We start from the raw sequence: 24,974 nt of genomic DNA, 5'->3' as shown, positions 1-24,974 counted from the left end.
CGCTCAAAAATCTGTCTATCTCCACTCTAAATATATTCAATGACCCAGCCTCCACAGCTCTCTGGGGCAGAGAATTCCACAGATTTACAACCCTCAGAGAAGAAATTCCTCCTTATCTCAGTTTTAAATGGGCGGCCCCTTATTCTGAGACCATGTCCCTGACGAGGGGTGGTTCTGGATCAGGGAGTTCTGGATGAGGGAGGTTCAACCTGTAATGGCATAATATACTGGTAAATTCCACAACAACTTAATTTCCACAGAGAAAAAAAATGAAAAGGAACAATTGGTAACGCATAAACGATTACTAAATTAAAAAATTGTAAATAGCACACTTAGAGAGTATAATTTTAGTCTCAAGAGTTCTGAAAAGGCCGTACACCGCTCAGATTTTGCTGTTTGGATCTGAGAGATCATTAGACGAACTTACTTGCGTTAGGCTTTGTTGGACATTCCTAGCTATCCATTAAATGCTACTTATGCTTGCAAAGTTCTTGCATTATGTAACAAGGGAAAAATAGGTACAAAAAAAATCAAGCGCACCACAATTGAAAGTGGGCATTGTTTCTTAGTGCCATCTTCATTAGATTATGAATTATTAGTTTTATTGCTGTATAAAGGATATGAATGGACAGTGGCGGAGTGTCTTCTTATTAACCAAGAAGGGAATTAAGGGTTATGGGGAGCGGGCGGGTAAGTGGAGCTGAGTCCACGGCCAGATCAGCCATGATCTTGTTGATTGGCGGAGCAGGCTCGAGGGGCTAGATGGCCTACTCCTGTTCCTAATTCTTATGTTCTTATTAATGTTGAGGACGTCCAGAGCCAGGGGGTCACAGTCTGGGGATGGGGGGGGGGGTGGGCCATTTGGGGCCGAGATGGGGAGGGGCTTCTTCACCCAAGGAGTGGTGAGCCTGTGGAACTCTCTGCCACGGAGAGCTGTTGAGGCCAGTTCACTAAAGGAGTTAGATGAAGTCCTTACTACTCGGGGGATCAAGGGGTATGGCGAGAAAGCAGGAAAGGGGGTACTGAAGTTGCGTGTTCAGCCATGAACTCATTGAATGGCGGTGCAGGCTCGAAGGGCCGAATGGCCTGCTCCAGCACCTATTTTCTATGTTTCCTTCCTTCCTTCCTTCCTTCCTCTCTCCCTTCCGTTCTCCCTTTCTCCCGCCGCTCACTGTGCTGCCTCTTCCCGTTGCAGGATCAGTTACCGCGTGGCGTACAGGCCGGGGGTGGAAACGGAGTACCGTCAGCGGGCACACTGCTGCCAGGGGTACTACGAGAGTCGAGGCGGCTGCGTGCGTGAGTAGGGGGGAGTGGGGGTCTGTGGGGGGGTGCCGCGGGGGGGGAGCGTCAGTGGGGGACTAGTCCGTGGGGATGGGTCAGTGGGGGACGTCGGCGGGGGAGGGGGGGGGTGGGGCCTCAGGTGGGCCGCGGGGAGGGGGGGGGGGTAGGTCGGCTGGGGAGGGTCCCCGGGGCGGCTGATAGCGCCGCGAGCGCCGCGCGTGTACCGCGCGGAAACCGCCGCCGGCCTAGCATCACTCGCCGCGACTGTCCCCTCCGGGCCCCGCGGCTGACGGGCGCTGACCGGCCCGCGGGATCTTGCCCTGCCATTTCCCCTCACGCACTCGGCGAGCTCCTGGTGTCCGGCGCGCCGACCCCCCGCGTGACCTCTCCGAGCGGGGTCGCAGGTCAAACGACCGCTCGCGTTGCGCTCGGCTCGGGTTTTGCTCCTCTGTACAACAACAACTTGTATTTATATAGCGCATTGAAGCGCAGTCAAATGTCCCAAGGAGCTTACATAAGAACATAAGAAATAGGAGCAGGAGTCGGCCATTCGGCCCCTCGAGCCTCGATCATGGACTCAGCTCCACTTCCCTGCCCGCTCCCCATAACCCTTCACTCCCTTATCGCTCAAAAATCTGTCTATCTCCACCTTAAATATATTCAATGACCCAGCCTCCACAGCTCTCTGGGGCAGAGAATTCCACAGATTTACAACCCTCTGAGAGAAGAAATTCCTCCTAATCTCTGTCTTAAATGGGCGGCCCCTTATTCTGAGACTATGTTCCCTAGTTTTAGTTTCCCCTATGAGTGGAAACATCCTCTCTGCATCCACCTTGTCGAGCCCCCTCATTATCTTACGTTTCGATAAGATCACCTCTCATTCTTCTGAATTCCAATGAGTAGAGGCCCAACCTGCTCAACCTTTCCTCATAAGTCAACCCCCTCATCTCCGGAATCAACCGAGTGAACCTTCTCTGAACTGCCTCCAAAGCAAGTATATCCTTTCGTAAATATGGAAACTAAAACTGCACGCAGTACTCCAGGTGTGGCCTCACCAATACCCTGTATAACTGTAGCAAGACTTCCCTGCTTTTATACTCCATCCCCTTTGCAATAAAGGCCAAGATACCATTGGCCTTCCTGATCACTTGCTGTACCTGCAAACTAACCTTTTGTGTTTCATGTACAAGTACCACCAGGTTCCAATGTACTGCGGCACTTTGCAATTAATCTCCATTTAAATTATTATTTGCTTTTCTATTGTTTCTGCCACAGCAGTGTTGTCAGACAAAACAAATAAATTTGACACTGAGCCACATAAGGAGATATTAGGGACAGGTGACCAAAAGCTGGGTCAAAGAGGTGGGTTTTAAGGAGCGTCCTCAAGGAGGAGAGAGAGGTGGAGAGGTTTAGGGAGGGAGTTCCAGAGCTTGGGGCCCAGGCAGCTGAAGGCACGGCCACCGATGGTGGAGCGATTATAATCAGGGATGGTCAGGAGGGCAGAATTAGAGGAGCGCAGAGATCTCAGGGTGGGTTGTGGGGCTGGAGGTGGTTACAGAGATAGGGAGGGGGTGAGGGCCATGGAGGGATTTGAAAAAGAGAATTTTAAATTCGAGCCATTGCTTAACCGGGAGCCAATATAGGGCAGCGAGCACAGGGGTTGATGGGTGAGTGGGACTCGGTGCGAGTTAGGACACGGGGCAGTGAGCACAGGAGGTGATGGGTGAGCGGGACTCGGTACGAGTTAGGACACGGGGCAGCGAGCACAGGGGGTGATGGGTGAGCGGGACTCGGTGCGAGTTAGGACACGGGGCAGCGAGCACAGGGGGTGATGGGTGAGCGGGACTCGGTGCGAGTTAGGACACGGGGCAGCGAGCACAGGGGGTGATGGGTGAGCGGGACTCGGTGCGAGTTAGGACACGGGGCAGCGAGCACAGGGGGTGATGGGTGAGCGGGACTCGGTGCGAGTTAGGACATGGGGCAGCGAGCACAGGGGGTGATGGGTGAGCGGGACTCGGTGCGAGTTAGGACACGGGGCAGCGAGCACAGGGGGTGATGGGTGAGCGGGACTCGGTGCAAGTTAGGACACGAGGCAGCGAGCACAGGGGGTGATGGGTGAGCGGGACTCGGTGTGAGTTAGGACACGGGGCAGCGAGCACAGGGGGTGATGGGTGAGCGGGACTCGGTGCGAGTTAGGACACGGGGCAGCGAGCACAGTGGGTGATGGGTGAGCGGGACTCAGTGCGAGTTAGGACACGGGGCAGTGAGCACAGGGGGTGATGGGTGAGCGGGACTCGGTGCGAGTTAGGACACGGGGGCAGCCGAGTTTTGGATCACCTCTAGTTTACGTCAGGTAGAATGTGGGAGGCCAGCCAGGAGTGCGTTGGAATAGTCAAGTCTGGAGGTAACAGAGGCACGGATGAGGGTTTCAGCAGTGGATGAGCTGAGGCAGGGGGCGGAGACGGGCGATGTTGCATGAGTACAGGTTCCGTTGGATGGTAGTCTGAATCCGGATAAAGCACTTCCCATAACCTTAAAATCAGAGCCAGCACTTCTTCACACAAGGGCTAGTGGGAATCTCGAACTCTCCCAAAAATCTGTGGATGCTGGAGGTCGATTAGAGCTTTCGACACTGAGATCGACAGCTTATTGTTCGCAAGAAAACACTTGCATTTCTATCACGCCTTTCACAACCGTTTTGGAGTGCGGTCACTGTTGTATTGTGGGAAACGCGGCAGCTCAATTTGCGCACAGCAAGCTCCCACACACAGCGATGTGATAATGACCCAGATCATCTGTTTTAGTGATGTTGGTTGAGGGATAAATATTGGCCCCAGGACACCGGGGAGAACTCCCCCTGCTCTTCTTCCAATAGTGGCCCCGGGATCTTTTACATCCACCCGAGAGGGCAGACGGGGCCTCGGTTTAACGTCTCATCTGAAAGACAGCACCTCCGACAGTGCGGCGCTCCCTCAGTACTGTCCCTCCGACAGTGCAGCGCTTCCTCAGTACTGCCCCTCCGACAGTGCAGCGCTCCCTCAGTACCGCCCCTCCAACAGTGCGACGCTCCCTCAGTACTGCCCCTCCAACAGTGCGACGCTCTCTCAGTACTGCCCCTCCAACAGTGCGACGCTCCCTCAGTACCGCCCCTCCGACAGTGCGGCGCTCCCTCAGTACTGCCTCTGCCCCTCCGACAGTGCGACGCTCCCTCAGTACTGCCCCTGCCCCTATGACAGTGCGGCGCTCCCTCAGTACTGCCCCTCCGACAGTGCGGCGCTCCCTCAGTACTGCCCCTCCGACAGTGCGACGCTCCCTCAGTACTGGCCCTCCGACAGTGCGGCGCTCCCTCAGTACTGCCCCTCCGACAGTGCGGCGCTCCCTCAGTACTGCCCCTCCAACAGTGCGGCGCTCCCTCAGTACTGCCCCTCCGACCGTGCGGCGCTCCCTCAGTACCGCCCCTCCGACAGTGCGACGCTCCCTCAGTACTGCCCCTCCGACAGTGCGGCGCTCCCTCAGTACTGCCCCTCCAACAGTGCGGCGCTCCCTCAGTACTGCCCCTCCAACAGTGCGGCGCTCCCTCAGTACCGCCCCTCCGACAGTGCGGCGCTCCCTCAGTACTGCCCCTCCGACAGTGCGGCGCTCCCTCAGTACTGCCCCTCCAACAGTGCGACGCTCCCTCAGTACCGCCCCTCCAACAGTGCGACGCTCCCTCAGTACCGCCCCTCCGACAGTGCGACGCTCCCTCAGTACTGCCCCTCCGACAGTGCGGCGCTCCCTCAGTACCGCCCCTCCGACAGTGCGACGCTCCCTCAGTACTGCCCCTCCGACAGTGCGACGCTCCCTCAGTACTGCCCCTGCCCCTCTGACAGTGCGGCGTTCCCTCAGTACTGCCCCTCCGACAGTGCGATGCTCCCTCAGTACTGCCCCTCCGACAGTGCGACGCTCCCTCAGTACTGCCCCTCCGACAGTGCGGCGCTCCCTCAGTACTGCCCCTCCGACAGTGCGCCGCTCCCTCAGTACTGCCCCTCCGACAGTGCGGTGCTCCCTCAGTACTGCCCCTCCGACAGTGCGATGCTCCCTCAGTACTGCCCCTCCGACAGTGCGGCGCTCCCTCAGTACTGCCCCTCCGACAGTGCGACGCTCCCTCAGTACTGCCCCTCCGACAGTGCGACGCTCCCTCAGTACTGCCCCTCCGACAGTGCGGCGCTCCCTCAGTACTGCCCCTCCGACAGTGCGCCGCTCCCTCAGTACTGCCCCTCCGACAGTGCGGTGCTCCCTCAGTACTGCCCCTCCGACAGTGCGACGCTCCCTCAGTACTGCCCCTCCGACAGTGCGGCGCTCCCTCAGTACTGCCCCTCCGACAGTGCGACGCTCCCTCAGTACTGCCCCTCCGACAGTGCGACGCTCCCTCAGTACTGCCCCTCCGACAGTGCAGTGCTCCCTCAGTACCGCCCCTGTGGGAGCTTGCTCTGCACAAATTGGCTGCCGTGTTTCCTACTTTACAACAGTGACTACACTTCGAAAAAAAAGTACTTCATTGGCTGCGAAGCACTTTCGGGACTGTAATGCATTTGCTTCAAGGGTTCTTTGCTTAAGAATTCACAGCAGCACATTGCTATTCAGAACTAGTAGGTTTATTAGCAAAGGTTTAACAATCACACTACACATTACCAGTTCATCCACCAGGCTCACAAATACATGCCCTCATCTCCCGAACCCAACTGGCTGGGGTTTTATTGAGTCTTGTGAACATCACGTGACTGGCTGAGCCACTCCCAATGCAACAGCGCTACATACCCGTGAGCATGCTCACAGGGGCGTACATTACAGGGTCCTGAGGTAGTGCAAGGGTCTTGCATGTCATCCATTCCCTTCGCCCCACCCTTGGCAACCATGCCTTCACCCGTTCAGTCCCGCTCGGTCCTCTCGCCTGTGCACGAGGGGGGGGGGGGAAAGAGGGAAGCAGAGAAGAACAACCTCCACCCCCCCTCCCCCCCCCCCCCCCCAAGGCTCAATAAAACCCCGACCTTTAATGTTTCGGTATGCCCTCCCTCTCTCGCAGCAGTTTTAACCCACCCCCACCAGTTTGAACATGCGAAAACACGGGCGTGAAATAAACCAGCATCAAAATATCGCCAAACGCGTGCGATGAATGTGATGGGACGCGGAGACATCCCGTGGCATTGCTCCCAATCTGTCGGAGGATAGAGTGGAGCTACAGCGCCACCTGGTGGCCTCGATTGCAGCGTTGCCGGCAGGGGGGGAGGGAGGGGGACGGGGGAAACCGTGTTCCCATCGAGGCTTCCCCTTGTAGATGTTTACATAGGTTTCCTCAATGTCCGTGCAAATAAGCGTGACGAAAAATTGGCACAACAGGAGCCGAGATGCAATGCCCTCACCTACGGGAACGTCTTTATAATATTCTGGTCGATCTCAAGACCATCGAACCTCGCCGCGCAGGAGGATCCCATTGGGCCCATGGAGCCCGTGCTGTGCCGGCTCTGTGACAGAGCGATCCAATCAGTCCCACTGCCCCCCCTGCTCTTTCCCCACAGTCCGGCACATTTCCCCCCGCCCAGTATTTACCCAATTCCCCCGTTTGAAAGTCCCGATTAAATCTGCTCCCACCGCCCTTTCAGGCAGCGCCTTCCCGATCACAACAACTCGCTGCGTCAAAAACACATTCTCCCCATCTCCCCCTCTGGTTCCATCGCCGATTATCGTCAATCTGTGTCCCCCTGGTTACCCACCCTCCTGCCCCCGGGAACAGTCTCTCCTGATTTACTCCTCAAAACCCCTCGTGATAGTGAACCTCTCGATTAAATCTCCCCCTTAACCTTCTCTGCTCCGAGGAGAACAACCCCGGCTTCTCCAGTCTCTCCCCGTCAATGAAGGCCCTCCTCCCTGGTCCCTGGGTAAAGGGGGTCATCGATCGAAAGTTAATGAAGTGATTTAAGATCTTTCATGAGATATTAATAAGTATAAAATATAAAATATATACATTTTCATTGTCGATTTTAAAATCAAACACTCTTTATGGGGTCCCTGATGGCGAGACTCCCTGCGTACAGTTTTGGTTTCCACATTTACGAAAGGATATACTTGCTTTGGAGGCAGTTCAGAGAAGGTTCACTCGGTTGATTCCGGAGATGAGGGGGTTGCCTTATGAGGAAAGGTTGAGGAGGTTGGGCCTCTACTCATTGGAGTTTAGAAGAATGAGAGGTGATCTTATCGAAACGTATCAGATTATGAGGGGGGCTTGACAAGGTGGATGCAGAGAGGATGTTTCCACTGATGGGGGAGGCGAGAACTAGAGGGCATGGTCTTAGAATAAAGGGCCGCCCATTTAAAACTGAGATGAGGAGGAATTTCTTCTCTCGGAGGGTTGTAAATCTGTGGAATTCTCTGTCCCAGAGAGCTGTGGAAGCCGGGACATTGAATATATTTAAGGTGGAGATAGACAGATTTTTGAGCGATAAGGGAGTGAAGGGTTATGGGGAGCGGGCGGGGAAGTGGAGCTGAGTCCATGATCAGATCAGCCATGATCGTATTGAATGGCGGAGCAGGCTCGAGGGGCCGAATGGCCGACTCCTGCTCCTATTTCTTATGTTCTTAAAAGGGGCCCTGATGGGGAGAGACTCCAATTCTTTCAGTCCACATTTTCCGGTTTAAGTGAAGCAGAAAGCCAGGCTGATCTCCCTCTGACCTCAGGAAGTGTTTTATCCGATGTCGGGCCTATGTCGCTCAGAGATATTGGCCTTTCCTTCCCCTGAGGACAGATTAGGGCCTGGAATTGTGCACCGTGTTTTCGCAGTTACTGGGCAGCCCAGGGGAAGGCCCGTCGCCAGGGTTACAGCCCACCGCGTGTCAGGGGAAATGTGGGAAGGAAACACCACAGGCTCAGGCAGGAAGCGGTGCTCGGTGGAGGCCCGGCCTGGGGCTGACTCCGGGAGGCTGAGGGAGGGAGAGGCTGAGGGAGGGGAGGCTGAGGGAGGGGGAGGCTGAGGCTGAGGGAGGGGGAGGCTGAGGGAGAGAGAGGCTGAGGGAGGGGGAGGCTGAGGGAGGGGAGGCTGAGGGAGGGGAGGCTGAGGGAGGGAGAGGCTGAGGGAGGGGGAGGCTGAGGGAGGGGAGGCTGAGGGAGGAGAGGCTGAGGGAGGGGAGACTGAGGGAGGGGAGGCTGAGGGAGGGGGAGGCTGAGGGAGGGGGAGGCTGAGGAAGGGGAGGCTGAGGGAGGGAGAGGCTGAGGGAGGGGAGGCTGAGGGAGTGGAGGCTGAGGGAGGAGGGGCTGAGGGAGGGGAGGCTGAGGGAGGGGAGGCTGAGAGAGGGGAGGCTGAGGGAGAGGAGGCTGAGAGAGGAGAGGCCGACTCCGTGAGGCTGAGGGAGGGGAGGCTGAGGGAGGAGAGGGCTGACTCCGTGAGTCTGAGGGAGGGGAGGCTGAGGGAGGGGAGGCTGAGGGAAGAGGGGGCTGACTCCGTGAGGCTGAGGGAGGGGAGGCTGAGTGAGAGGGAGCTGAGGGAGGGGGAGCTGAGGGAGGGGGGCTGAGGGAGGGGAGGCTGAGGGGGGAGGCTGAGGGAGGGGGGGCTGAGGGAGGGGAGGCTGAGGGAGGGGGGGCTGAGGGAGAGGGAGCTGAGGGAGGGGAGGCTGAGGGAGAGGGGGGCTGAGGGAGGGGGGGGCTGAGGGAGGGGAGGCTGAGGGAGGGGGGGCTGACGGAGAGGGGGGCTGAGGGAGGGGAGGCTGAGGGACGGGGGGCTGAGGGAGGGGGGGTGTCCTAACTCCCACTGCTCAAAAGATCAGCGGCGGAGTATCCTGTTACTGGAGCAATAATCGAGAGACCTGGACTAGTGATCTGGTGAGGGTACCTGGGGAACTTTAATAAAATTCTGTTCAAATAAACCTGGAATAAAAAGCTGGTATCAGTAATGGTGACCATGAAATTGTTGGATTGTCGTAAAAACCCAACTGCTTGACTAATGAGCAAAATCTGCTGCCCTTTCCCGGTCTGGACCGATATGTGACTCCAGACCCATAATCATCATCATCATCACAGGCAGTCCCTCGGAATCGAAGAAGACTTGCTTCCACTCTAACAGTGAGTTCTCAGGTGGCTAAACAGTCCAATCCGAGAGCCACAGTCCCTGTCACAGGTGGGACAGACAGTGGTTGAGGGAAGGGGAGGGTGGGACTGGTTTGCCGCACGCTCCTTCCGCTGCCTGCGCTTGGTTTCTGCACGCTCTTGGCGACGAGACTCGAGGTGCTCAGCGCCCTCCCGGATGCAGTTCCTCCACTTAGGGCGGACTGGTCTTTGGCCAGGGACTCCCAGGTGTCGGTGGGGTTGTTGCACTTTATCAGGGAGGCTTTGAGGGTGGTCCCTTGTAACGTTTCCTCTGCCCACCTTTGGCTCGTTTGCCGTGAAGGAGTTCCGAGTAGAGCGCTTGCTTTGGGAGTCTCGTGTCGGGGCATGTGGACAATGTGGCCCTGCCCAGCGGAGCTGGTCGAGTGTGGTCAGTGCTTCGATGCTGGGGATGTTGGCCTGGTCGAGGACGCTAACGTTGGTGCATCTGTCCTCCCAGAGGATTTGTAGGATCTTGCGGAGACATCGTTGGTGTTATTTCTCCAGCGACTTGAGGTGTCTACTGTACATGGTTCACAGCGATGTGGTTGACTCTTAACTGCCCTCTGAAATGGCCCAGTGAGACACTCTGTACCAAAGCACTACGAGAAAGTCAGCTGTGGGAGCATCTTCACCACACGGGGCTGCAGCAGTTCAAAAAGGCGGTGTGATGATGCACTCCAGCGCCCACCTCTCGCGGAAGGCCGCGAGCATACAGGTGGACACCGCGTGCTCCATCTCCAGGGACGCCCTGGCTCGGATGTAACCGCGGAAGAGAGGCAGGCAGTCGGGCTGAACGACCCCCTCGACCGCCCGCTGCCTGGACCGGCTGATGGCCCCCTTGGCCGTGCCCAGGAGCAGTCTTACGAGGAGGCCTTCCGACCTGCCCGCTCCCCCCTGCACAGGGTGCCCAAAGATCAGGACTGTGGGACTGAAGTGCAACCAGAATTTGAGGAGCAGCCCCTTCAAATAATGGGAGAGGGACTGCAACCTCACACACTGCACAGACACGTGGAAACATAGAAATTTACAGCGCAGAAGGAGGCCATTCCGGCCCATCGTGTCCGTGCCGGCCGACAAAGAGCCACACGGCCCTCGGTCAGCAGCCCTGAAGGTTACATATAAACCTACGAACAATGACGGAAAGGCAAAGAGCACCCGGCCCAACCAGTCCGCCTCACACAACTGCGACACCCCTTACACTGAAACATTCGACACTCCACCCCGACCAGAGCCATGTGATCCCCTGGGAGAGGGAAAAACCAGATAAAAACCCAGGCCAATTTAGGGAGAAAAAAATCTTGGGAAAATTCCTCTCCGACCCATCCAGGCGATCGACACTAGTCCAGGAGATCACCCTGGCCGTATTCTATTCCCTGCAGTACTTACCATTATATCTGCGCCAGCCAGCAAGAGGTCATCCAGTCTAATCCCAATTACCAGCTCTCGGTCCGTAACCCTGCAGGTTACTGCACTTCAAGTGCCCACCCAACCATCTCTTAAAAGTGGTGAGGGTTTCTCCAATCACCACTCTTCCAGGCAGTGAGTTCCAGATCCCCACAACCCTCTGCATGAAGAAGCTTCCCCTCAAATCCCCTCTGAACCTTCCACCAACCACCTTAAAACTAAGTCCCCTCGTAATTGACCTCTCCACCAATGGAAATAGACTCTTGCTATCCACTATATCCAGGCCCCTCAAAATTTTATACATCTCAACGAGGTCGCCTCTCAGCCTCCTCTGTTCCAATGAGAACAAACCCAGCCTATCCAATCTGTAAATTGCAGGCGGCCTGGGAGTCCGTGAACCGACTTAAGAACCGATTGCACGGGACTGCCCCGTACAACACCCTCCAGGCCAAGTCCCCAATAGATAAAGGGATGACTCCATTGGGGACCCCCACCTCCTCCGGACGGCAAGATTGCAATGACTCATTATCATCATCATAGGCAGTCCCTCGGAATCGAGGAAGACTTGCTTCCACTCTTAACATGAGTCCTCAGGTGGCTGAACAGTCCAATACAGGAACCACAGTCCCTGTCACAGGTGGGACAGACAGTGGTTGAGGGAAGGGGAGGGTGGGACTGGTTTGCCGCACGCTCCTTCCGCTGCCTGCGCTTGGTTTCTGCACGCTCTCGGCGACGAGACTCGAGGTGCTCAGCGCCCTCCCGGATGCACTTCCTCCACTTAGGGGCAGACTGCTCTTTGGCCCAGGGACTCCCAGGTGTCGGTGGGGATGTTGCACTTTATTCGGGAGGCTTTGAGGGTGGTCCCTTGTAATGTTTCCTCTACCCACCTGGGGCTCGCTTGCCGTGAAGGAGTTATGGGGAGCTGGCGGGGAAGTGGAGTTGAGGCCAAGATCAGATCAACATGATCTTATTGAATGGCGGAGCAGGCTCGAGGGGCCGAATGGCCGACTCCTGCTCCTATTTCTGATGTATGTTTTTTTGTTATTCACAGCCCGGTGTACCCAGGAGTGCGTTCATGGCCGATGTGTCGGGCCCGACAGGTGTCAATGCGAGCCTGGTTGGCGGGGTACGGACTGTTCCAGCCGTAAGTGTGAAAATAATTGTGTCGGAACGTGCACTGACGAAAGAGCCTGCATTCCTCTCGCGCCTCTCACCTCTTCAGCACATCCCAAAGTGCGTCATCAGAAAAAATTGCCCCCGAGCCACAGGAGGAGATATTAGGGACAGGCGACCAGAAGCTGGGTCAAAGAGGTCGGTTTTGAGGAGCGTCTTAAAGGAGGAGAGAGAGGCGGGGAGGTTTAGGGAGGGAGTTCCAGAGCTCGGGGCCCAGGCAGCTGAAGGCACGGCCACCGATGGTGGAGCGATGGAAATCGGGAGATGCTCAAGCGGCCAGAATTAGAGGAGCGCAGAGTTCTCGGGGGGTTGTGGGGCTGGAGGGGGTTACAGAGATAGGGAGGGGTGTAGGGGCTGGAGGAGGTTACAGAGATAGAGAGGGGTGTAGGGGCTGGAGGAGGTTACAGAGATAGAGAGGGGTGTAGGGGCTGGAGGAGGTTAGAGATAGGGAGGGGTGTAGGGGCTGGAGGAGGTTACAGAGATAGAGAGGGGTGTAGGGGCTGGAGGAGGTTAGAGATCGGGAGGGGTGTAGGGGCTGGAGGAGGTTACAGGGATAGGGAGGGGTGTAGGGGCTGGAGGAGGTTACAGAGATAGGGAGGGGTGTAGGGGCTGGAGGAGGTTACAGAGATAGAGAGGGGTGTAGGGGCTGGAGGAGGTTAGAGATAGGGAGGGGTGTAGGGGCTGGAGGAGGTTACAGGGATAGGGAGGGGTGTAGGGGCTGGAGGAGGTTACAGAGATAGGGAGGGGTGTAGGGGCTGGAGGAGGTTAGAGATAGGGAGGGGTGTAGGTGCTGGAGGAGATTACAGAGATAAGGAGGGATGTAAGGGCTGGAGGAGGTTACAGAGATAGGGAGAGGTGTAGGGGCTGGAGGAAGTTAGAGATAGGGAGGGGTGTAGGTGCTGGAGGAGGTTACAGAGATAGGGAGGGATGTAAGGGCTGGAGGAGGTTATCGATATAGGGAGGGGTGTAGGGGCTGGAGGAGGTTACAGAGATAGGGAGGGGTGTAGGGGCCATGGAGGGATTTGTAAACAAGGATGAGAATTTTAAAATCGAGCCGTTGCTTAACCGGGAGCCAAGGTAGGTCAGCGAGCACAGCGGGTGATGGGTGAACGGGACTCGGTGCGAGTTAGGACACGGGGCAGCGAGCACAGGGGGTGATGGGTGAGTGGGACTCGGTGCGAGTTAGGACAGGGAGCAGCGAGCACAGGGGGTGATGGGTGAGCGGGACTCGGTGCGAGTTAGGCCATGGGGCAGCGAGCACAGGGGGTGATGGGTGAGCGGGACTCGGTGCAAGTTAGGCCACGGGGGCAGCGAGCACAGGGGGTGATGGGTGAGTGGAACCTGGTGCGAGTTAGGACACGGGGCAGTGAGCACAGGGGGTGATGGGTGAGCGGGACTCGGTGCGAGTTAGGACACGGGGGCAGTGAGCACAGAGGGTGATGGGTGAGCGGGACTCGGTGCGAGTTAGGACACGGGGCAGTGAGCACAGGGGGTGATTGGTGAGCGGGACTCGGTGCGAGTTAGGACACGGGGGCAGCGAGCACAGCGGGTGATGGGTGAGCGGGACTCGGTGCGAGTTAGGACACGGGGGCAGCGAGCACAGGGGGTGATGGGTGAGCGGGACTCGGTGCGAGTTAGGACACGGGGCAGCCGGGTTTTGGATCACCTCTAGTTTACATCAGGTAGAACGTGGGAGGCCGACCAGAAGTGTGTTGGAATAGTCAAGTCTGGAGGTAACAGAAGCACGGTTGAGGGCTTCAGCAGCAAGTTGTTGCTGTACCTCACTCTCCCTCAAGAATCATAGAAATTTACAGCGCGGAAGGAGGCCATTCGGCCCATCGTGTCCGCACCGGCCGACAAAGAGCCACCCAGCCTAATCCCACTTTCCCGCTCTCGGTCCGTGGCCCTGTGGGTTACGGCACTTCAAGTGCACATCCAGGTACTTTTTAAATGTGGTGAGGGTTTCTGCCTCTACCACCCTTTCAGGCAGTGAGTTCCACCCCAGACCCTAACCACTCTCTGGGTGAAGACATTTCCCCTCAAATCCCCTCTAACCCTCCCCCCAATTACTTTAAATCTATGCCCCCTGGTTGTTGACCCCTCTGCCAAGGGAAACAGGTCCGTCCTATCCACTCTATCCAGGCCCCTCATCATTTTATACACCTCAATCAGGTCTCCCCTCAGCCTCCTCTGTTCCAAAGAAAACAACCCTAGCCTATCCAATCTTTCCTCATCGCTAAAATTCTCCACTCCAGGTAACATCTGGGTAAATCTCCTCTGTACCCTCTCCAGTGCAACATCCTGGTAAATCTCCTCTGTACCCTCTCCAGTGCAACATCCTGGTAAATCTCCTCTGTACCCTCTCCAGTGCAACATCCTGGTAAATCTCCTCTGTACCCTCTCTAGTGCAACATCCTGGTAAATCTCCTCTGTACCCTCTCTAGTGCAACATCCTGGTAAATCTCCTCTGTACCCTCTCTAGTGCAACATCCTGGTAAATCTCCTCTGTACCCTCTCTAGTGCAACATCCTGGTAAATCTCCTCTGTACCCTCTCCAGTGCAACATCCTGGTAAATCTCCTCTGTACCCTCTCCAGTGCAACATCCTGGTAAATCTCCTCTGCACCCTCTCCAGTGCAACACCCTGGTAAATCTCCTCTGTACCCTCTCTAGTGCAACATCCTGGTAAATCTCCTCTGTACCCTCTCTAGTGCAACATCCTGGTAAATCTCCTCTGCACCCTCTCTCGTGCAACATCCTGGTAAATCTCCTCTGTACCCTCTCTAGTGCAACATCCTGGTAAATCTCCTCTGTACCCTCTCCAGTGCAATCACATCTTTCCTGTAATGTGGTGACCAGAACTGCACACAGTACTCCAGCTGTGGCCTAACCAGTGTGTTATACAGTTCAAGCATAACCTCCCTGCTCTTGTATTCCATGCCTCGGCTAATAAAGGCAAGTATTCCATATGCCTTCTTAACCACCTGATCTTAACATCGGGGCAGTGGGACTCATTTCCCTCCCCAGCCACCACAGAGCCGGCACAGGCATGATGGGCCGAATGGCCTCCTCCTGTGCTGTGACATTCGATGGCCTTAAGAGATCAACTAGACTATTATAAAGATGCTCCTGTTGATGAGGGCTTTGCAACTCAGTTCCTGCTGTAAGTCTCCTCTGTATTCTCTCTGTCCCCCTCTGGAATACCTCTTTCACTCTCTGGTGTACCTCAGTCCCCTCTGGTATTCCCCCGCTGGAGAAATACCACCAACGATGTCTCTGCAAGATCCTACAAATCCCCTGGGAGGACAGACGCACCAACGTTAGCATCCTCGACCAGGCCAACATCCCCAGCATCGAAGCACTGACCACACTCGACCAGCTCCGCTGGGCAGGGCCACATTGTCCGCATGCCCCCGACACGAGACTCCCAAAGTAAGCGCTCTACTCGGAACTCCTTCACGGCAAACGAGCCAAAGGTGGGCAGAGGAAACGTTACAGGGACACCCTCAAAGCCTCCCTGATAAAGTGCAACATCCCCACCGACACCTGGGAGTCCCTGGCCAAAGACCAGTCCGCCCAAAGTGGAGGAGGTACATCTGGGAGGGCGCTGAGCACCTCGAGTCTCGTCGCCGAGAGCATGCAGAAACCAAGCGCAGGCAGAGGAAGGAGCGTGCGGCAAACCAGTCCCACCCTCCCCTTCCCTCAACCACTGTCTGTCCCACCTGTGACAGGGACTGTGGCTCTCGTATTGGGCTGTTCAGCCACCTTTGGACTCATGTTAAGAGTGGAAGCAAGTCTTCCTCGATTCCGAGGGACTGCCTATGATGATGAAAATGACCTATTTCCCCCTCTGATGTATCTCAGTCCTTTCTGCTGTACCTCAGTTCCCCCTCTCGTCCAGTTCAGCAAATGCTGTCAGAGAGAGACCTGATTGAGGTGTATAAAATTATGAGGGGCCAAGAAGGCATTTGACAAGGTGCCACATAAAAGGTTACTGCACAAGATAAAAGTTCACGGGGTTGGGGGTAATATATTAGCATGGATAGAGGATTGGCTAACGAACAGAAAATAGAGAGTCGGGATAAATGGTTCATTCTTGGGTTGGCAACCAGTAACTAGAGGAGTGCCGCAGGGATCAGTGCTGGGACCCCAACTATTTACAATCTACATTAATGACGTGGAAGAAGGGACTGAGTATAACGTAGCCAAGTTTGCTGACGATACAAAGATGGGAGAAAAAGCAATGTGTGAGGAGGACACAAAAAATCTGCAAAAGGACATACACAGGCTAAGTGAGTGGGCAAAAATTTGGCAGATGGAGTATAATGTTGGAAAGTGTGAGGTCATGCACTTTGGCAGAAAAAAATCAAAGAGCAAGTTACTATTTAAATGGAGAACGATTGCAAAGTGCCGCAGTACAGTGGGACCCGGGGGTACTTGTGCATGAAACACAAAAGGTTAGTATGCAGGTACAGCAAGTGATCAGGAAGGCCAATGATATCTTGGTCTTTATTGGAAAGGGGATGGAGTATAAAAGCAGAGAAGTCTTACTACAGCTATATAAGGTCATCATAGGCGGTCCCTCGAAACGAGGATAATTTGTTTTCACGCCGAAAAGGAATGAGTTCCCAGATGTTTCAATGAAGGACCTAATATTCCGGGTCCCGAACTACATCCTGAAGGGTGGAAGATGCCTGTGGGTGGATTTTTTTAACGTGGGGTGACCGTTGTACACCAGCCACCACACGGGCTTGACAGAGCGAGGTCTTGGTCCAGGGGCAAGGGTTAACCAGGACGACTGGAGACCTGCTCTGCTGCTATATAAGGTATTGGTGAGGCCACACCTGGAGTACTGCGTGCAGTTTTGGTTTCCATATTTACGAAAGAATATACTTGCTTTGGAGGCAGTTCAGAGAAGGTTCACTCGGTTGATTCAGAGGATGAGGGGGTTGACTTATGAGGAAAGGTTGAGTAGGTTGGACCTCTACTCATTGGAATTCAGAAGAATGAGAGGTGATCTTATCGAAACGTATAAGATTATGAGGGGGCTTGACAAGGTGGATGCAGAGAGGATGTTTCCACTGATGGAGGAGACTAGAACTAGGGGGCACGATCTTAGAATAAGGGGCCGCCCATTTAAAACTGAGATGAGGAGAAATTTCTTCTCTCAGAGGATTATAAATCTGTGGAATTCGCTGCCTCAGAGAGCTGTGGAAGCTAGGACATTGAATAAATATAAGACAGAAATAGACAGTTTCTTAACCGATAAGGGGATAAGGGGGCGGGCAGGGAAGTGGAACTGAGTCCATGATCGGATCAGCCATGATCGTATTAAATGGCGGAGCAGGCTCGAGGGGCCGAATGGCCGACTCCTGCTCCTATTTCTTACGTTCTTATAGAGTGGATAGAAAGGGCCTGTTTCCCTCAGCAGAATGGGTCAACAAGCAGGGGGCAGGGATTTAAAGTAATTGGGGGGAGGTTTAGAGGGGATTTGAGGGGAAATGTCTTCACCCAGAGGGTGGTGGGGTCTGGGGTGGAACTCACTGCCTGAAAGGTAGAGGCAGAAACCCTCACCACATTTAAAAAGTACCTGGATGTACACTTGAAGTGCCGTAACCCACAGGGCTACGGACCGAGAGCGGGAAAGTGGGATTAGGCTGGGTGGCTCTTTGTCGGCCGGGGCAGACACGATGGGCCGAATGGCCTCCTTCCGCGCTGTAAATCTCTGTGGTTCCATGATTCTCAGGCCGGCATTCTTCAGCTCCTGACCACACACACGGCAAGTTCCCGCCCGCTATCAGCACATGCTCCCTCGAAGTGCGTCGCTGCCGTGGTCATGGACAGAGCGATTGGAGCTTTGTTTGTCATTCAGGGTCAAAGGGCAGACTGTTCCCACGTAGGGCCTGTCCCCGCGGACCAGCAGTAGGCCGAGCGAACGCCTGTTTACTTCCCGAGAACTCTCTGCCTCCAGTTAACCCGCTCCTCCCGTAAGCACCATGCTCCTCGCCTTCACTCCAATCCCATCGCAGGACGTCCGACCCACAGGCCGCAATCTTTCCAGAACGACCTCAATCTGCTTCTGATTCCTCGGCAACAAGAATTATTTGTCAGACCGAGGCTCAGTGGACAGCTCTCTCTCTCGCTCTCTCGCCTCCGAGTCAGAAGATTGTGGATTTGAGTCTCCACTCCAGGGACTTCAGCCCGTAATCCAGGCCCACACTCCCAGTGCAAGTACCGATGGAGCGCCGCACTGTCGGAGGGGCAGTACTGAGGGAGCGCCGCACTGTCGGAGGGGCGGTACTGAGGGAGCGCCGCACTGTTGGAGGGGCGGTACTGAGGGAGTGCCGCACTGTCGGAGGGGCGGTACTGAGGGAGTGCCGCACTGTCGGAGGGGCAGTACTGAGGGAGCGCCGCACTGTGGGAGGGGAAGTACTGAGGGAGCGCCGCACTGTCGGAGGGACAGTACTGAGGGAGCGCTGCACTGTCGGAGGGGCAGTACTGAGGGAGCGCCGCACTGTTGGAGGGGCGGTACTGAGCGAGCGCCGCACTGTCGGAGGGGCGGTACTGAGCGAGCGCGGCACTATTACAGGCGGGGACCTGTTGAATTGTGTCTGATGTTATCTCGCTCTCTCCCGATCTCTCTCAGCGTGCTCGGACCGGATGTGGGGACCTAACTGCACCGAGCTGTGCGCGTGCGGTAACGGAGCGCGGTGCGATCCGCACACCGGCGGCTGCTCCTGCAGCGCCAGCTACGAGGACGCGGCCTGCCAGGACCCCTGCCGCCCTGGGACCTACGGGCGGGGCTGTCTCAGCCGCTGCCGGTGCCGGCACGGAGCGGCTTGCGACCACGTGACCGGGGAGTGCCGCTGCGCCGAGGGGACCGCCGGCGGACTGTGAGTGCCGCCGTTTGGCGCGATGCCGTTCCTCGTGCTTTGCGTTCGGTCTGCGCCGGGACAGGAAAATGCGTGCCGCGTTTTCGAAACCATCCCCCCCTTCTCCGCTTCTTGGGACGGTGAATCTCGGGGAACCAGCGCTCCAGCTCCTAATCGTGAAGGATTAAAAACTGCTTTTTACTTCCTGGTTTGCAGCCCGTGACTCGAACACCCCCCAACCGTGTTGCAAAGGAACCTGGGAACAAGGGCACATTCAGCCGCTCGAGCCCGTGGCTCAGTGGGCAGTACCCTGGCCTCTGAGTCAGTAGGTTGTGGGTTGAAGTCCCCACTTCAGGGACTTGAGCACATAAATCCAGGCTGACACTCCCTAGTCAGTCCGACTTGGGAATATATCGGCCGTTCCTTCATCGTCGCTGGGTCACAATCCTGGAACTCCCTCCCTAACAGCACTGTGGGAGCACCTTCACCACACGGACTGCAACGGTTCAAGAAGGAGCTCACCACCACCTTCTCAAAGGGCAACTAGGGATGGGCAATAAATGCCGGCCTTGCCAGCGATGCCCACATCCCAGGAATGAATTTTAAAAATGAGGAGGCTTAGGAAGATGGTGGGGGTTGGGGTGAAGAGGAGGTGGGGGGGTGGTTTCCATAGTGTTTGGGACCAAGATGGGAACTTATAGTGGACAGACACACCAACGTTAGCGTCCTCGACCAGGCCCAACATCCCCAGCATCGAAGCACTGACCACACTCGACCAGCTCCGCTGGGCAGGGCCACATTGTCCGCATGCCCCCGACACGAGACTCCCAAAGCGAGCGCTCTACTCGGAACTCCTTCACGGCAAACGAGCCAAAGGTGGGCAGAGGAAACGTTACAAGGGACCACCCTCAAAGCCTCCCTGATAAAGTGCAACATCCCCACCGACACCTGGGAGTCCCTGGGCCCAAAGACCAGTCCGCCCTAAGTGGAGGAAGTGCATCCGGGAGGGCGCTGAGCACCTCGAGTCTCGTCGCCGAGAGCGTGCAGAAACCAAGCGCAGGCAGCGGAAGGAGCGTGCGGCAAACCAGTCCCACCCTCCCCTTCCCTCAACCACTGTCTGTCCCACCTGTGACAGGGACCGTGGCTCTCGGATTGGACTGTTCAGCCACCTAAGGACTCATGTTAAGAGTGGAGGCGAGTCTTCCTCGATTCCGAGGGACTGCCCATGATGGGAGGAAGGCAAGGGAGGGGTAGCTCAATCGGGCAGATGTGTGTTCGGGGAGGGGGGAGGGGGAGGCCTTAACCTCATGGGGCGTTGATCACCCCCATTACTTGCCCCATCCTGACCGTGGGAATTAGCGTGGTTTCTACAAGCCCAGTTCAAAATTGGAGAGGGTGGGCCCAGAGTTGCTGAAAACTCCCCCCCCCACCTCTCAGTTATTTTTTCATTCAATGGAAGTTCAGCACCCCCCCCCTCCCACCAACAATCTCCCCTCTCCCCCCCAAGCCTCAACCTACTCGATCTGTGCTCCGTACTGGGAAAGCGCGTGGGGAAAAAAAACTTGCACGTGCTCGCAGACGATCGATTGAGTCGGAAGAAGAGCGTCCCGTCCAAAATGATGCCCGCCCTCACGGGGCACCTCTGCCCCGCCTCCCCTTGCCCCCACCGTGCCCTCCCCCGACCGCACCGCTCCGAGATCCCTCGCCACGTGGTGAATCGCGGAGGTGGATCGAGCACCGTGGGAGCCCCATCTAGTGGACTGCCGATGTAATGACAATAACAGATCATGCGGCAAGGTCACATGATCACAATTCTGTGAGCAGCCATCTTGTGGAGTGCGTGCCTGTGTCTAAAGATGTCACATGCAACCCCTCCACCCCACCCCCGTATACTCCCCCCCCCCCCCCCACCCCTCCCGCCACAGGGGGCGCTGCGTGTCGATTGTGCGCCTGTCTGCCTCGCGATGGTTGCTGGGAGTTTGAGGTAAAATGCAGCCTGAGGCCTCTCAGTGTGCAGTGTCTTTTTTTTAACTTCAATTCTCCTTCAGATGCGAGCTGCTCTGCCCGGGATCAGATGGGCAGCGAACGTGCGGTCCCCGCTGCCCGTGTCAAAATGGCGGCGTCTGTCGCCCCGCAGGAGGGCCGTGCCTCTGCCCCGCGGGCTGGACGGTGAGTTCGGGGAGTCGGGGGTCGTGGGCCAGGGGGCGGGGGATACGATTAATGTACTAACGCCGTGCACCAACCAGCCGCCGTTGCTTGCGACCTCATCCAACGCTCGTGGCTTTCATTTCGAGGCCTTTTCGTGCCTCGGATTTTAATTTCCCGCCGTACCTAATCGCAAGGTCCTGATGACAGTGACCCCTCACCCCTGAGTGTCAAACAGTCCTGATGTCAGTGATCCTTCACCCCACAGGTCAAACAATCCTGCTATTATGACCCCTCACCCCTGAGGGTCACACAGTCCTGATGTCAGTGACCCCTCACCCCTGAGGGTCACGCAGTCCTGATGTCAGTGACCCTTCACCCCACAGGTCAAACAGTCCTGACGTCAGTGACCCTTCACCCCACAGGTCAAACAGTCCTGACGTCAGTGACCCTTCACCCCACAGGTCAAACAGTCCTGACGTCAGTGACCCTTCACCCCACAGGTCAAACAGTCCTGCTGTTATGACCCCTCACCCCTGAGGGTCACACAGTCCTGATGTCAGTGACCCCTCACCCCTGAGGGTCACACAGTCCTGACGTCAGTGACCCATCACCCTTGAGGGTCACACAGTCCTGATGTCAGTGACCCCTCACCCCTGAGGGTCACACAGTCCTGATGTTATGACCCCTCACCCCTAGTGGAGGGCCACTTCTTGAGAGAGAGACTAAAATACTCACTGCTGTATAACCCTCTAATTTTCTGCTCCCTCTCATAAGAACATAAGAATTAGAAGCAGGAGTCGGCCATTCGGCCACTCGAGCCTGCTCCGCCATTTAATAAGGTCACGGCTGATCATCGACCTCAACTCCACTTTCCCGACCGATCCCCATATCCCTTGATTCCCCTAGACTCCAAAAATCTATCGATCTCAGCCTTGAATATACTCAACGACTGAGCCTCCACAGCCCTCTGGGGCAGAGAATCCCAAAGATTCACCACCCTCTGAGCGAAGACATTCCTCCTCATCTCAGTCCTAAATGGCCGACCCCTTATCCTGAGACTGTGACCCCTGGTTCTAGACTCCCCAGCCCGGAGGAAACACCCTCCCTGCATCTACCCTGTCAATCCCCCTCAGAATCTTGTGTGTTTTAATGGGATCACCTCTCATTCTTCGAACCTCCAGAGAGTATCGGCCCAGTCTGCTCAATCTCTCATCATAAGACAGCCCTCTCATCCCAGGAATCAGTCTAGTGAACCAAGGTGCGCAGTCATCATTATCATAGGCAGTCCCTCGGAGTCGAGCAAGACTTGCTTCCACTCTTAACATGAGTCCTCAGGTGGCTGAACAGTCCAATACGAGAGGCACAGTCCCTGTCACAGGTGGGACAGACAGTGGTTGAGGGAAGGGGAGGGTGGGACTGGTTTGCCGCACGCTCCTTCCGCTGCCTGCGCTTGCTTTCTGCACGCTCTCGGCGACGAGACTCGAGGTGCTCAGCGCCCTCCCGGATGCACTTCCTCCACTTAGGGCGGACTGGTCTTTGGCCCAGGGACTCCCAGGTATCGGTGGGGATGTTGCACTTTATCAAGGAGGCTTTGAGGGTGGTCCCTTGTAACGTTTCCTCTGCCCACCTTTGGCTCGTTTGCCGTGAAGGAGTTCCGAGTAGAGCGCTTGCTTTGGGAGTCTCGTGTCTGGGACATGCGGACAATGTGGCCCTGCCCAGCGGAGCTGGTCGAGTGTGGTCAGTGCTTCGATGCTGGGGATGTTGGCCTGGTCGAGGACGCTAACGTTGGTGCGTCTGTCCTCCCAGGGAATTTGTAGGATCTTGCGGAGACATCGTTGGTGGTATTTCTCCAGCGACTTAAGGTGGCTACTGTACATGGTCCATGTCTCTGAGCCATACAGGAGGGCGGGTATTACTACAGCCCTGTAGACCATGAGCTTGGTGGCAGATTTGAGGGCCTGGTCTTCAAACACTCTTTTCCTCAGGCGGCCAAAGGCTGCACTGGTGCACTGGAGGCGGTGTTGGATCTCGTCATCAATGTCTGCACAGTACTCCCAAGTGTGGTCTCACAAAGGCCTTAAACTCGTGTTCTCGCTCTCCCCTTTGCTCTCCGCTCTTTAGTATCCACTATACGTTGTTGGACATCTAATGCCGTTTTGTTTTCTGTTTCTCCCCATTCCCCCTCCACCTGCGGATGGCCCCAGGGCTCAGTCTGCACTCTGCCTTGCCCTCAGGATAGGTTCGGAATGAACTGTACCCAGCAATGTCATTGCCACAATGGTGGGGAGTGTCATCGTGCCACAGGTCAATGCCACTGCACTGCAGGCTACACAGGAATAAGGTGAGGTTCGCTCCGTATACTGTCTCCTTCTCACTCCCCCTTAAATCTGCCATCCTCCACCCCTCCTGCTCCTCTCCAGTAGGGATCGACTGGGAACTGGAGAGCAGCAAATCACTAGCTAAATGGGGAGAGATTACAGAATGCTGCAGTACAGAGGGACCTGGGGGTACTTGTGCACAGAACACAAAAAGTTAGCACGCAGGTACAGCAAGTGATCCAGAAGGCAAATGGAATGTTGGATAAAGGGGGAACCAGTGGATGTGATGTATTTGGACATTCAGAAGGCATTTGACAAGTTGCCACATAAAATGTTACTGCACAAGATAAAAGCTCACGGTGTTGGGGATAATATATTAGCATAACAGCAAATGCAACGCCCCTATTTAAAAAAGGAGGCAGACAAAAAGCAGGAAACTATAGACCAGTTAGCCTAACATCTGTGGTTGGGAAAATGTTGGAGTCCATTATTAAAGAAGCAGTAGCAGGACATTTGGAAAAGCAAAATTCGGTCAGGCATTGTCAGCATGGATTTATGAAGGGGAAGTCATGTTTGACAAATTTGCTGGAATTCTTTGAGGATGTAACGAACAGGGTGGATAAAGGGGAACCAGTGGATGTGGTGTATTTGGATTTCCAGAAGGCATTTGACAAGGTGCCACATAAAAGGTTACTGCACAAGATAAAAGTTCACGGGGTTGGGGGTAATATATTAGCATGGATAGAGGATTGGCTAACTAACAGAAAACAGAGAGTCGGGATAAATGGTTCATTCTCGGGTTGGCAAGCAGTAACTAGTGGGGTGCTGTAGGGATCAGTGCTGGGACCCCAACTATTTACAATCTATATTAACGACTTGGAAGAAGGGACCGAGTGTAACGTAGCCAAGTTTGCTGACAATACAAAGATCGGAGGAAAAGCAATGTGTGAGGAGGACACAAAAAATCTGCAAAAGGACATACACAGGCTAAGTGAGTGAGCAAAAATTTGGTAGATGGAGTATAATGTTGGAAAGTGTGAGGTCACGTACTTTGGCAGAAAAAAAATCAAAGAGCATAGAAACATAGAAAGATAGAAACATAGAAAATAGGTGCAGGAGCAGGCCATTCAGCCCTTCTAGCCTGCACCGCCATTCAATGAGTTCATGGCTGAACATGAAACTTCAGTACCCCATTCCTGCTTTCTCGCCATACCCCTTGATCCCCCGAGTAGTAAGGACTACATCGAACTCCCTTTTGAATATATTTAGTGTATTGGCCTCAACTACTTTCTGTGGTGGAGAATTCCACAGGTTCACCACTCTCTGGGTGAAGAAGTTTCTCCTCATCTCGGTCCTAAATGGCTTACCCCTTATCCTCAGACTGTGACCCCTGGTTCTGGACTTCCCCAACATTGGGAACATTCTTCCTGCATCTAACCTGTCTAAACCCGTCAGAATTTTAAACGTTTCTATGAGGTCCCCTCTCATTCTTCTGAACTCCAGTGCATACAAGCCCAGTTGATCCAGTCTTTCTTGATAGGTCCCACCATCCCGGGAATCAGTCTGGTGAACCTTCGCTGCACTCCCTCAATAGCAAGAATGTCCTTCCTCAAGTTAGGAGACCAAAACTGTACACAATACTCCAGGTGTGGCTTCACCAAGGCCC

The 24,974-nt window shown here is 55.5% G+C and overlaps 1 protein-coding gene and 1 long non-coding RNA gene across 2 annotated transcripts in view; both read left to right on the top strand.

Annotated features, from left to right (window-relative positions):
* The first annotated feature begins 1,213 nt into the window (after positions 1 to 1,213).
* LOC139251813 (uncharacterized) lies at positions 1,214 to 18,699 on the top strand. Its single transcript, XR_011591431.1, has 3 exons — positions 1,214 to 1,296; positions 11,850 to 11,942; positions 18,617 to 18,699. It is a non-coding gene; the product is annotated as an uncharacterized lncRNA (long non-coding RNA).
* Positions 18,700 to 18,777: 78 nt separating this feature from the next.
* LOC139251815 (multiple epidermal growth factor-like domains protein 10) overlaps positions 18,778 to 24,974 on the top strand; it is a gene marked incomplete at its 5' end in the record, with an annotated part of 196,648 nt that continues 190,451 nt past the window's right edge. The window contains 3 exons of the mRNA XM_070873307.1: positions 18,778 to 18,863; positions 20,891 to 21,011; positions 23,195 to 23,331. Coding sequence (XP_070729408.1) covers positions 18,778 to 18,863; positions 20,891 to 21,011; positions 23,195 to 23,331 — 344 coding nt within the window. The remainder of the gene's footprint in view (positions 18,864 to 20,890; positions 21,012 to 23,194; positions 23,332 to 24,974) is intronic.

This window comes from Pristiophorus japonicus, unplaced genomic scaffold, assembly GCF_044704955.1.
Source record: "Pristiophorus japonicus isolate sPriJap1 unplaced genomic scaffold, sPriJap1.hap1 HAP1_SCAFFOLD_445, whole genome shotgun sequence".
In the NCBI taxonomy this organism is placed as follows: domain Eukaryota; kingdom Metazoa; phylum Chordata; class Chondrichthyes; family Pristiophoridae; genus Pristiophorus; species Pristiophorus japonicus.
Note: the sequence above shows the minus strand (reverse complement) of the source record. Positions and strands in the feature narration are given on the sequence as shown.